Genomic DNA, 13,931 nt, shown 5'->3' on the forward strand with positions numbered 1-13,931 from the left:
AAACTGCAGGCATAGGGAAAGTTGTCTAACGCAGGTGCCTAACTTGGCTGCAGCAACTATTTCACCCCACAGACTGAGTAGGGAATTTGGATCTTGCAGCTCTAGATTGCAGGTGACCTGAATATGGCCTTTTTGTCTCACCTGCGGTTTTCAAATTGTGTTACATGTCAGAAGTATTGATACTAATAGTGGCTTATGGGCAAGCTAAGAAGCTCTGCTGTTGCTCTGTCGGGTTACCATATCCTCCCCATAACTACCAGTGTATGCTGTGACTGTTTCTCTGCAATCTAATCTGCTAGTTTTCATGAGACCTTTTGTATGCTCTTTTGCAGAGTCAAGATTCATGATGTCCCTGGTAGATGTTAATCAGGCAAGCCACATTAGTCCAGATAAAATAAAATGGCTTTTTTGCTAACTCTATTGAGTCTGGGAAAGCTGAGATTCTTATGATAGGCCTTTTTTCTTGTTTGTTTCTAAGATTACTTTCTAATAGTAGGCACAACTTTCAATTTTCAAACAGTAAAGGTCTAAGGTACCATCTGGCCCTGAAGTCTACTAATCATCAGGCTTTCAGGCCTGTTCAGTAAGCTTTAGTGCTAAAAAAGTATTTTTTTTCTGTTCAGCCTAATCTCAGACGGAAACTAAGTTTATCAAATCATAGCTTGTATCCCTTTGTCACCTTGCTGCCAAACGCACATCAATAATGACCTTCTACCCTTTTGGCCAACCACAGTGTATCTCAGTTACCAGTTTTCAAAGATAATTAGGTTTCTGCTGGTTTAATCAAAATCAGCAGCTATGTGACAAAGAAGAACAGATTGAAATTAGTGTCCCTGTGAAGTAAAAAGCAGGGGGAGAATTCAGCTGTTTTGCTTGGCAGTAGATGATGCCTGCTAAAGACATGAGCACTGGTTAATCGATTAGTATACCTGTCGAGCAGGATGAGCCATAGATGTGGTGCTTCTTGCCCTGCTGACAGGACAACCGAGGAGGCACAAAGAGAGCTGGCAGTGTTCAGTGAAAAGGCATCAGAGATACAGGGGGAAGCCACACGCACGGAGGAATGAGCAGGTAGGGACAGCATGGTAGCCCTTGGGATGGTGCTGGCAGGATGTGCGGGCATCTGAAGGCACTAGGATATGTAGGGAAGTGAGTGAAAGTGAGAACATAAGAGAGAAGTCTAAAACTAAAATCTGGACTCCTTACAGATTGGATACCAGATTCTGTATTTGTACTAGGAAACTGTTATTTTGCTGATAGCTTTTAAGCAGACTATAGAAATACATGTACTTGTGGAAAGTTAGGTCCATAGAAATATGTAATTTTCACCAAGCAGGATTCTGTCACAACTCTGTATCTAATGAAGAACAAAATATACGTGTATATTTAAATATAAAATTGTTAGAAGCAAAACCTATGTTACTATTTTAAGGAATAGTCAAGAATCTAAGCTGTGAAAATACTCCAAGGTGCACGCAGAGGTGTTACTTGTGAGGGGAGGAATCAATGAATGAGAACCAGACAGACTGATGAGAGATCAATTTTTTCTGCAGTAATCTGGTTTTAAAAATCAATATAAACCAAATGATTTTTTTTTAATGTTCAACTCAAACATTCAACTTTTTTTTCTTTTTTTCTTCAAGTGAACTGTCATTGCCTTTCTTCAGTAAGCAGTTGTCCAGGCAGTTATTAAAAAGTAGTTGGATTTATTCTGACTGAAACAGAAGAGTTGTGATTTTTTTAATAACTGAAGTAGAGAGCCTTTTGACAAGTGGCTTCTGTTCAGGACAGGTTTTATTGACAGCAGCGGTAAATTGTACCTGAGGAAATAAATTTTTTATGATGTCCTACTGATACAAGAGCCATGGAACTATTAAGGTAATTCACCGAGGAGAAGGGGATCAATGTCAGAAGTCATGCAATGATTCAGGTAAACCATGGACATACTTGGAAACCAGATATTGAAGCACTTGACCAAGGTTTAAGTAGTATCTAGTCCAGGGCAGGTAAAAGAGTAGGTCATGAGTGAAGACGATATCTTAGTGCCAATTTGTTGGCTGTGCTTAGCAGTGAGAAGGGAAGAACACAGGAAATGCAGTATTGATCAACATAAATGTTCTAAAATAATTACTTAAGGAAGGGATTTGGTTATATAGAGTATGCACAATTCTGGATATGTTTTGTTCTTGTCAAAAAGAAGATATGCTTGAAACCGGACTGAGATAGGCTCCTGCTCACACTGATTACTAAGTAGCTTTACATGTTTTTAAACTTAACTGTGACGTACATTTTTATAAGTTTGTGGGCTTTTTTTTTTTTTTTTTTTTTTTTTTTTTCAACATGATGATTGCTTTACCTCCAAGATGCAATTTACATTATAGATGTTAGGACTCTCACTAGTAAACATTGTCAGAAAACTTTTTTTCACATTTACGTTACAAGTGAAATGTTTATATAAAGTCTTTGGTTGGAACAGCTTTTGGGAGAAATTTTATTTTTATTACCTGCTTCATTCAGTAAGGAAGGGACATTGTAACCAGGATGGCACAGACTGTAGGACAACTTTACATTATCCCACAATAACTTGTATTTTGCTAAGCTGTGATAATGCAGAACTTCTAATAGGTTCCTCATGGACAGGCTTAAAAAGCAGGACATAGTTTATCGTGCTTTATACCGACACTACTACTGAAATACTCTGTGATATGTACGCCACAGATGAAAAAAATGTTTGTACAAGCCTGTTTTAGAAGTGGTATTCCATTCTACTACAGCAACTAGCTAATTTTAGTATTGCTTGTGTCACAGAAATCTTATTTCAGAGATTAGATATTTATTAAACTGGGAAGATTTTAAACTCCTGACTATGATTGATATTTGATTAAGAGTCTAGGTCAAAATATTTACAAAATGTTTCTAGTTTCTTCAATTTTAGCTTTTATCTAAGACTCAAATGTATTTACTTTTAATACATTTATATTTCTCTGACACTTGTGTTAAGTCTTTTTTTCAAGGTTTTTCTACCAGCCTTGCTCACTAATGGTGAAAAAAACATTAAGACTTCAACTCCTTAAAATACTTTATCACATGGTTGTCTTCATCACTGTAAATGTGCCATACTGAGGTGGGGTGTCCAGGTCCTTGTCTGAGATCTAGTATTTGAGAATGAAAAGCATATAAAGAAAGAGAGAGAAGTTTAAAACGAAAATGTTGTCACTCCCATGTCTTGCCAAAAATGTTAAATAAAATGGGTGGTAAAGTTCTAGGCTATATAGTAATTTGGTGACTTTTTGTTTGATTTACTCCATTTACAAATTGCAAGAATAGAATGATTTTTTCAGTTGTTTTATTGAAGAGTATCTGTCAAAAGGCTGAGTTACTTATCTGTGTCAACATGTTCAACTTAAACAGCTGTTTTTTTCAATGGCAAGTAAAATCTAAATTTTGCACAAAATATACTCTGTTTGAATTACCTAAAAGTTCCTTTAAAAAAATAAGTGCTTTTTAAGCCTGAAATTATGGCTGTCTGTGTTAAGGTCCATGCTTATTGAAATCTTCCTTAATCTAAATGGGGACAAGTACATGTTTGCTGTTGGAGTTTCAGGGTAAATCAAAAGACAGTGGAAGTTACTGACTAAGCACTTGGAATCAGTTTGCAGAAAGGCTAAACCAGCTTTTCACACCTATAGTGTCTTTTACAGGTACCAAAAAAACCTTCTTCATTTCAGTTTATTCCCATTCTGTAAGTTCAGTTGACTGCTCAGTCAAGGCTTTTAAGTCTTAATGTCTTTGAGGTCTTAGTGGGAAATGAGAGGCAGGAAAATATGTTTTATTCTTGGCAGAACAACAATAGTTAAAAGGTGTGGGAATATATGAGTGGCAGCTCTGAAATTTGGAAGAGCACACTGGCCTTAAATCATCACTTCAGTTTAGGAGCAAAACTTTCTTTGTTGGAAATGCTAATGAAAGTTTGATAAACTTTTTTTTTAATATACACAGCACATTTCAAGTAGTATTCTTCTCTAAGAAAACAAATGTTTGCAAATCTTAAGTCAATTTCTGTTTGTACTAAAATCCATCATGGCCTAAAGTCATTTTTAGTAAGCAGTGTGTTTTCTGCTTTCTATATTAATTGTTAAGAATCAGAATTCTTAAATGAATTGTATAGTTGAATTATATGACTGTATGTATTTGTATATGATTTTCTGTTAGCAGAAAGTAGTTCCAAATTTTAAAAATACAGGCTATATTTAATTACATATTCTAATGATTACACCATCTTGTTATGTGTATAATGAAAACAATTCTTTAAAACATGATGCTGTTTAAATAATTGTATCCTGCTAGTTTGTTTGATTCAGGTTTAGTGTCTAACTTCATTCTGACTTGAAGTGATGTGCCTTCTTTATTCTGGAAACTAAAAAAAAAAGATGACTTGAGCACTGTCTAAGTTCAGCAAAGTTACTGTTATAATTGCTCATTTTAGAATTATTTAATGATATGCTGTTACTTAACAGATACTCAGTAAAAGAAATTTGGGGTCTTTTTTCTTTACAGAAATTTCCATCTGAAGGACTGGCAAATGTTGTTCGAAATGTCTTTGACTTTGACTCCTACAACAACGAAATGCGTGAAATTTTAATCAGCACTTTGCACAAATATGGAATACCCATTGGAGCAAAACCGACCAATGTACAGCTGGCCAAGGAGTAAGAATAGCATAAGATATATACTAAGAAGACAGGTCTCTCATGATAACTTGTTTATAGTGTGTTATCTTGCTACTAACTGATTTTAAAACAACCTGGAATACTTGAAGGCAATACTCCGCTGGTTCAAATTCATATTCCTCCAAATAAGTTACAACAATATAAATTACTTTATGATAGAGTATTTGCTTATTATTAATCCTTAATCTTTAATGTCTGTTCATATTGATAGCTTGTATGGTAAACAGATACATATTAATAAAGGGAAATACTTGTTTCTTCTCCTGTGTTTTTAATTGAACTTCAACACACTTCTGTCCTGTTATTTATCACCTAAATCAATAGGAAAAAAAAGTTATCTTCAGTGGTAGGGGGATTTTGTCTTACATACTCACAAAAGGCTTTACAAAAATACTTTTTCAGAATAGGACAATGCATGTAAGCTCTAAGAACCATTTTTGTATGTGTCTGTATATCACTATTATTCTTTAATTATGTTACCAGTTGATACATTACACCATATACTTTTTCAGAGGTTAGAATCAAAATAGGGGTTTTTTTCTCAGATAAAACTAAATTATGGAACAGATTTAAGTCATTCTTCTACAATTTAAGATAACAGGCTTAAGTAGATCATATTGAAAAACAATTAGAAAACTTACTCTGGCTTGAACTCTAATACATAATTTATTTATGGAGAAACAAATATTTCCCTTTCATGAAGAAAGCTTTATGGGTATATGGAAAATTGAGGTTTCCATGGGACATACAGATTTTATATTTGCTAAGGAGGGACTGATTCTTATGACATAGCATCTTGATATTAGGTGTGCATGTGTAGGTTTCTCCTGCAGGAGCACCACTGTTACCATATCTAACATCCTATATATAACTATGAAAAGAAGATTGGCAGTGTAATGATTGTGGTGTACCTTTTTGTTTTGATGACGGAAGAATTATGTGCCTAGGGAAGCAGTACTTGAGCAACTACAGTTGACAGTACACACTTGAAACTCTTGCCATAGTTTCTTTGCTAAAAGCCACTTGGTAATTTCTATTTTAAAGAATTATGATGTTTGTCATAAGTTTTGAGAAATTTCCACTTTATATAATTTTTAGAAGTATTAAATGCGGGTTTACATGGATGCACAGGAGAGGACTCTTTTGTAATGAGAAGATCAGCGGTTTAGGAAACAGAAGAGAAAGATTGCTCTAATGGGGAATATTCAGTCTAGAAGTGAGAAGGGAGAAGACAGATCTGGTCGTATTGAATTAAGGATAATAATTTTGAATTCATCACTGAGGTTTTATACAACAGTTTACACCAATGGTGACAGAAGACCCACCACAAAAACTTCACTTGACTGGTAGCTATGGGTGCATACTCTGTACACTGAAAACCAAAAGGAGGAGAAACTACAGGAGCAGTTCACACACAATTGATAAAGGCACCTTCTTCTTAGATCTCATCATGCAAGTTTCGGACTAGGCTGACCACCTGGTTCTGATGATCCAGCAATCTTGGTCTAAGTACCTTACTTGCATCCAACACAGCTGTCATTTCAGGTTGTCGTAGAATCATAAAACATTTTGAGTTGGAAGGGGCCCTTAAATACCATCTGGTTTCAGCACCCCTGACATGGGCAGAAACAACTTCCACTAGAGCAGGGTGCTCAAAGCCCCGTCCAACCTGGCCTTGAACACTGCCAGGGAGGGGGCAGCCACAGCTTCTCTGGGTAATCCATGCCAGTGTCTTACCACCCTCACAGGAAAGAAATTCTTCCTTTTATCTACTCTAAATCTACCCTCTTTCAGTTTAAAACCATTACCCCTCATCCTATCACTACAATCCCTGATAGAGAGTCCCTCCCCGTCTTTCTTATAGGTCCTCTTTAAGTACTGGAAGGCTGCTATAAGGTCTCCCTCGAGCCTTCTCTTCTCCAGGCTGAACAACCCCACCTCTCTCAGACTGTCCTCATAAGGTAGGTGCTCCAGCCCCCTCATCATCTTTGTGTTCCTCCTCTGGACCTGCTCAAGCAGGTCTATGTCCTTCTTATAATGAAGGCCTCAGAGCTGGACACAACACTCTAGGTGGGGTCTCACAAGAGTGTATTAGAGGGGAAGAATCATCTCCCTCAATCTGCTAATCACACTTCTCTTGATGCAGCCTGAGATACGTTTGGCTTTCTGGGCTCAAAGCACACATTGCTGGCTCATAGTCAGTTTTTCATCTACTAATATCCCCAGGTTCTCAGGGCTGCTCTCAGTCCACTCATTGCTGAGCTCATATTTGTGTTTGGGATTGCCCTGACCCATGTGCAGGACCTTGCACTTGGCCTTGATGAACTTCATGAGGTTTGCACAGTCCCACCTCTCAAGCCTGTCAAGGTCCCTCTGGATGGCACATCCCTTCCCTCCAGCCTGTTGACCTCACCATGCATCTCAGTGTTGTTGGCAAAATTGCTGAGGGGGCACTTGACTCCACTGTCCATTTTAAGCAGCACTGGTCCCGATACTGAGGAATGCCACTTGTCACTGCTCTCCACTTGGACACAGAGCTGTTGACCTCAACTCTTTTCAGCCAATTCCTTATCCACCAAGTGATCTATCCATCAAATCTATGTCTCTCCAATTTAGAGACAAGAATGTCATGTGGGACAGTGTCAAATGTTTTGCAGAAGTCCAGGTAGATGATATCAGTTGTTCTTCCCTTTTCCACCAAAGCTGTGGAAAGAAGGCCACCAGACTTTTCAGGCATGTTTTGCCCTTAATGAAGCCATGTTGACTGTGACAAATCACTTCCTTATTTCCCATGTGCCTTAGCACAGTTTCCAGGAGGATCTGATGCATGATGCTGGGCACAGAAGTGAGACTGACTGGCATGTAGTTCCCTGGGTCTTCCTTTTTTCCCATTTTTAAAATCAGGCTTATGTTTCCCCTTTTCCAGTCAGCAGGAACTTCATCAGACTGCCACGACTTTTCAAATATGATACCCTCAAATATCCTACTGCTCCATTCCAGGCCCTGCTGTTCATCATGAGATTTAACTCTATGGAAGTTTTAAATAACAGGTGGATCACCTTGAATTACAGACACATCTTTCAGGAATGTTTTTTTAATTTTTTTATTGATGGTTGATTCTGCCTTGGGGTAAAAGAACATATAGATAAACTCTCAAACTCTATTCCAGCCCCTATTGCAAGCTCTCATGTTGGAAATACTGAGGTAATTTGTAGATGTTTGAACACTGCAGAAAAAGTACTTCCTGAGGCTGCTATGTACTAGAGTACTGACCTCTTCTATATTGTTTTCCAGGAATCTGAGAGTAAGAAAATGGTGCTAATCTAGTCCATTCCACTTCTTCAGAAAAGATGCAAGTTAATCTAAAAACCTTCTTACCTGATTTTTGTCATGATTCATGCATGAAAACCTTCAGAGATGGAGTTCTATAACCTCCCAAAGCAAGTCAGTCTTGTTTCTAAATATCCTTGCCATTAGAAAGTCATCTCTAGACTAAACACATCCACGTCTCTTAATCTTCCCCCTTTTAAGGCCTTTGGTTGTTTTATTTTTTCTTTTACAGTTCCCCTCTCGATTCATGTCTGGTTTTAAGCATTGTACATGGAACTGGACAGTTTAGTTTCTGCTAGAGCTGAGTAGAGTAGTACGAGAGCATAGAATAGAGATGTATTTCATGTGGCAGTCCCTTTTTAAAAAACTCAGTATGTTTGCATTTCTTGCAATGTTTAACTCATGTCTGGTTTTCTAAACACAAACCTCCAGATCCCTTCTGCAGAATCCTGCATAGCACTTACCTCATCTTCACTTTATGTAATCAATTTCCTTCATGCTTACACTTTTCTTACTGTATTGTATTTTTTCAGACTAGTTCTCTGGCTTGTCAACATCACTTTCAATTTTAAGCTTGTTTTCCTGCCTGTTTATATTCTCTCACAAATTGTCAATCTGAAGTCTTACTGGGTGTGATTTCTACAGTGTCCTAGTGACAACAGCATGGCCCCGCAGAGGTTCACCTCTATGCTCCAGTCTTAATTTTCAAGACTTCTAAGACTTACTAGCTAGCGTAATAAATTACTCTGTGTTTCTATTAAGTAACCTAAAAGCTAGGATAATGATCCAGACCTATTCTTCCTGAGGATGTTAGTCATACCTGCAACAAAATTATTGCTATTGACAAGAATACAAATCCTGTAGAATTAAGAAATTTTGTGATACATAAGCATTTCCAGGAGATTCTGGGACTAGAAAATTATTATACTGAAATGCTGAATCCTTTATACAAGTATTCACTGGCACGTCTTGAATCAAAAAATTTGTGAATCTTTATTTTATTTTAGTAAGATTGGGAAAAGTCTGTCTATCTTCTATTACTTTATCTAGAAGAAAGCTTGAATAAATCGGAATTATTTAAGTTGCTGCTGAAACATAACGGATGTAAATATAGGAACAAAAGCACGAGAGACACAAGCAACACACTACAATACAGGGTCTCAGTAGAAGGAACTTCAAGAATTGTATCAGCTGAAATTACAGGAGAAGTTTAACAGATGGTACCAGTGATCATTATAGGAATTTTAGCTTAGACTCTGAAATTAATATACCTTATCTTGGAAGGAAATATTAGGTGGTGTCTAATGACCCTTTAGAAAAGAATTCTTGCAGTAGTTATGTTTTCAAAAGACAGATTAATTTGTAGATACTATTTCATTTATTTCCAAAATTAGTATCACATATTAGACCTGTAATGTAATGCTTTATTTGGGCTTTTTTTTTTCCCTTCTTTTTTTTTTTTTTTTTTCCAAAATAGAATGGCCATTTTTCAAGGCACTGACATGTTCAGTGTTGTCAGGTTATAACATGGTATTGTCTGTATCTCTTGGTATCACCTCTTTAATAGTATATAATTTCTATCAGTATTGTGTGTAAAGCAGTTGGCTTGTCTATGATGCTTTGCTGAGACATAATGGGCGAATGGATTGCTCATTGTACTAAATCATTATCTTTATGTACAATTTCACATTGCTTTTCCCATTGACATCTGTTATGTCACATTTGTCTGAACTCATGTTGATCTGCCATTGTGGTGCACAGTTCAGACCATTTGCAATTCGTAGGTAAAACAGCATTCAGCTGTAATTCTGGCATTTACCCGTGATGAAATTGCCATTCCATATCTTTCCTCCTGACACTGTCCACTTCCAGGTGCTTGCTATAAGTTGAGTATTCATTTTATGTGAACTGAATTTTTTATATGTAATGTAAATTTTAACAGCTTTAATCTTCTCTTGAAATGGGTTGGGTTTTTTTCTGCTGGATAATCTGTAGTTAATTGTTGAGCCTGTCTCATACCATATGTGTCTCTTGGCCATTCTGTGCATTGCAGGGGAAGATGGGGGGTGAGGGGAGTCTGCACTTGACTGTCAGGGAACGGGAGGCCTAACATAAGATTGCTCCGTATGTCTACTGCTTATATTCTTAATCAAAAAGTTTATTAAATAAAGTATGGAGATCTGGTTGGTAAGGAATTTTCCTGAATTCAAACTATATCATTACTTAAGTCAAAACCCATTAGGTGTGATAGAAGTCTCTTCAGCTAGATAGAGCGCAGGCCGTTACTGAAGTCCTTGAACGATACATTCTGTGCTGGCACTGAGCTGGTTTACAAGATCATGTATTAAGCAGCTTTGTTGCCTGTCACAGTTCATGTCCGCAGCTGTACTAGTATGATAGCTGGCTATAGAGAATTTGCATTCAGTGGAACTTCAGTCTTACAAGATCTGTAGCCATTCTCCAGTATGTTCTCAGAAAGCTAAATATTATATTATAAAGCAGGCTCTATTGACTTTTTGAACACAGTTGTTTGGTGTCTTTTTTTTTTTATTAATCTAAAATTAATTTCTTTTCTAAAATCAAAAAGATACAAATGAAAAGAAGTTGTGTTCTGTAGTGCTTTCCAGAAACAGTAGACGCTAGAGAATTACCTTCTGACATGTTGCCTCCCCTTAGACCACTGTGCATGAAGAAAATGAGGCTAAATAGTAATTTTTTGTAGAATTGTCCCATCAATTGTAGGTCCTACGCAACCACCTCTTCTAAACAAAATACCTGCCTATATAACCGTTTCATGGATAGCAGTGATCTTGTAGAAAACCAAGATGTAAAATTAAAGAGTAAATAAACATTAAGAAGTATTTCTAAATTTTCCTTAAGCAACGGGCTTTGACAGATACATAATCAAAGAACTCATCAGGAATAATTCCTTAGAACTTGATTTTAAGTCCTGGCTTTCTTACAAGATTGCTAGTCTGTTGTGTAGTTTTTCTGTTCTAGAAACCCTTTCCAGCTTTTGAGGACAGCAAAAATCACGGATCACTGTGTACATCCCAGCTGGAGAGAGCAGTGGAGTTTCAGTACTGTTCATACCTAGCCACTTCACTTGTTACACCCATCAGATCTCTTTGGTTAGCAGATTTTTGCTGGTGGTGACATTTCCATGGTATTCTGTCCACCTTTTATGTAAACCATATTTGTTTAATTAATTTGAAATAAGCAGTGTGGCAGGAATGCCTTAAAAAGCTTTTTACTACTACTGTCACTTCAAAATTTGCTCGTTATTTATAAGTCCTGGGAAAAGAAGATAATTTCCCTCCTTCACTGTGTATCATATATTCACTAGAGAGAAACTGCTAGGATGTATACATGTTTTCAGTGTGTTCATGTTCCAGTCATTCTGCACCCTCACTCTCTGCTGAAATCATTAAGGAGGCAAACTGGTTATAAGACCTTTAATGCCACTAGCTTCTTCAATACTCCTAGTCTTTCTTAGACCAGATTTGTATGAGAGAACAGTGAGATAGAGTAAAAAAGAACTGTCTGGCCCTGGAAGAACAAAATCCTTGTTACTCTTGACAGAGAACTCTGTATTATGAATTCTGCTTTCTGTTTTATTCTTAAATTCTGATCTACCTTTCCCTCCTCTTCGCTGTTCGTGATGACTTGGTCTGCTGCCCCAGAGAAACTAAATCATTCAGAAACAGGGAAGATAAGAAAACCTCAAGAATCTAGGAGAAAGGAGAAATCAGTTTTCCTGAGGGAAGAGAGGAGCTATTAGCAAAACAAATCTCCAGAAAGCTGAAACAGATTGGAAATGTTTTGTTTCTTTGGGAATGCAATCTCTAATTCTTTTACTATATAAAGCAGGGTATTTGGTTAGAGCTGGTTATCAACATATGTTTTGTTTTAAAATTTTATAAGTGTTCATGATTATTAGTGAACCTATTGATTTCTAGGATGTTGTCCATGGAAGTAATGTGTAAGGAATTAAAACCACAGTCTAAATCCTTGTGGAAGTTAATGTTCCACTGAGCTAACAGGAAAAAATTATTGCTGATTATGGGTATATCAGAGATTATAGTACTCAGAGTCACATAGCAAAAAAAAAAAAATAATTCTCCACTTTCTTTTTGTACACAAGGCAGTTTTGGCTCAAGCCATAACCAACGTTTGCCAACAAATAATTTTGAAACCCAAATGGAAGTCTGACATAAAATTCCGGTTCATGGATAAACAGACATTTAGTCTAGTGATTTGACTGTTCACCCATTTTTTGCCTGCATTAATAAATTTTTCTAAGAATTGTGTATATTTTGAAATAGTGCATCCTGAATGCTTTTTCCTAATGACACTGAATATTGAAATCTACAATATATTGTACTTGCACTTTTTTTGAGTCTGGCTTAATTTCTCTTCTTAATTTGAGAAGAATCTGGCTAGATTAGCTAGGTATAAAGAATGGAAAAATGCAAACTGAAGCAAGGAAGAATGCAAAACAATAAATCACTCCTCAAACATTGGTATTTATTGATATTCTTAATTAGGCAATGTACAGGCAGTGAAGACTTTACTGGTTCTTTGACTAAGAAAGGGAATTCATGAGATGCACTTCCAAGTGGCTTCCAAGCCATTTTTTGTTTGCAAAAAGTGTCTTTGGCTATCTGACTGTCTTGGCAGATGGTCCAAATGCAGAATGGTGATGGAGACTGAGTGACTACCTGCCTGTGAGTACTGGCTTCTCCTGGTTGCATGAGGTTTGGTGTCAATATATAGCAAATATTAATGCAGCTTCCCTGCGTGAATTGCAGGGATGAGAGGATATCAGTGTTCATTCCCTTACTTTTCCTTTAAGTTCTCAGTGGAAAAAATAAAATAAAATTCCCTAAGTTTCATGTATAGTCCAACTGAGATTTTTTGATTTGGGATCCCTTATTATTCTGAAAAGAGTATCAATAAGAAATTAAACAAACCTCTGATATCTAGAGGGGCCAAGTTGGCTGATTGGGAGAGCGGAAATAATTGTAATGGTAGGAATGAACATCATCAGACAGGACAGAAGAGTCCAAGCACAGACTTTTAACAAACAGTCTAAGAGAACTTCCTTGAAATAGACTTTGGATATATTTATAGAAACTGCAAGAAAGAATGTCTTCTGTTCTCTTGCCAAGTCCTGTAGCTGTACAATAATGTGCAGTGGCGTGTAACACAGAATTTTGTTTTGATAGGAGGTCTCCTTAGGAGCAACTGATCCTAAACAAAAGAAACCAAAAGTGATTAGTTCATTAACTTGAAGGTATTCATGCCAATTAATGAAGTCAAACCACTTTCAGTGTTTGCAAATCACTTCAGAGGAAAGAAGTAAAAACTGTGTTGTCCATATTTTGCTGTCAAGCTACTTCGTCATACACAAGCATTTTCTTTTCCTATATAAATGAGCTTTGCTGTGGCCCATATATTTCTTCCCTGAATAAAAGATACAGAAATGAAGAAATTAGACCAAGGCAAGCAACTGAGGCTTTCAGAGATGTCCTTGTCTTTTCTGTAGAGTGTACTGGCCAGAAGGCAACAGGATACTCTCACGTCTGTATTCCTTTGCCTTTGTTCATGTAAGCAGTGACAAAATATATGGAAATAATTTGTTGAACTTTTATTGCATGGTTAACTTGCCACAGTGTTTACTGTGCTTATTCTGCTGGTTTTTAAGATGTACGTGCCACTGGCAGGAGTTCCTTTAAGTGGTACTATCATACCCTGCCTGATCTGAATAAAGCCAAGCAAGAGATGGTTTGGATATATTTTATATCTCAATTCAGACTGGAAAAGTTTTCCTTTTGAGGCCATGTTATGTGAATTGCTTCTTCTTTTAGG

At 36.8% G+C, this 13,931-nt stretch overlaps 1 protein-coding gene across 2 annotated transcripts in view; it reads left to right on the plus strand.

Moving 5' to 3' along the window:
* VWA8 (von Willebrand factor A domain containing 8) overlaps window positions 1-13,931 on the plus strand; it is a 193,131-nt gene that overhangs the window by 109,899 nt on the left and 69,301 nt on the right. Inside the window, exon 26 of one of the 2 annotated variants that reach the window (XM_026859729.1) lies at window positions 4,558-4,989. In XM_026859729.1, coding sequence (XP_026715530.1) covers window positions 4,558-4,713 — 156 coding nt within the window. In that variant the 3' untranslated portion in view covers window positions 4,714-4,989. Of the gene's footprint in view, window positions 1-4,557; window positions 4,990-13,931 lie in introns of those variants that run through there. The other variant, XM_026859638.1, reaches the window with a different exon arrangement.

This window comes from Athene cunicularia (assembly GCF_003259725.1).
Source record: "Athene cunicularia isolate RWA chromosome 1 unlocalized genomic scaffold, athCun1 chr1_part1, whole genome shotgun sequence".
Taxonomy (NCBI): Eukaryota; Metazoa; Chordata; class Aves; order Strigiformes; family Strigidae; genus Athene; species Athene cunicularia.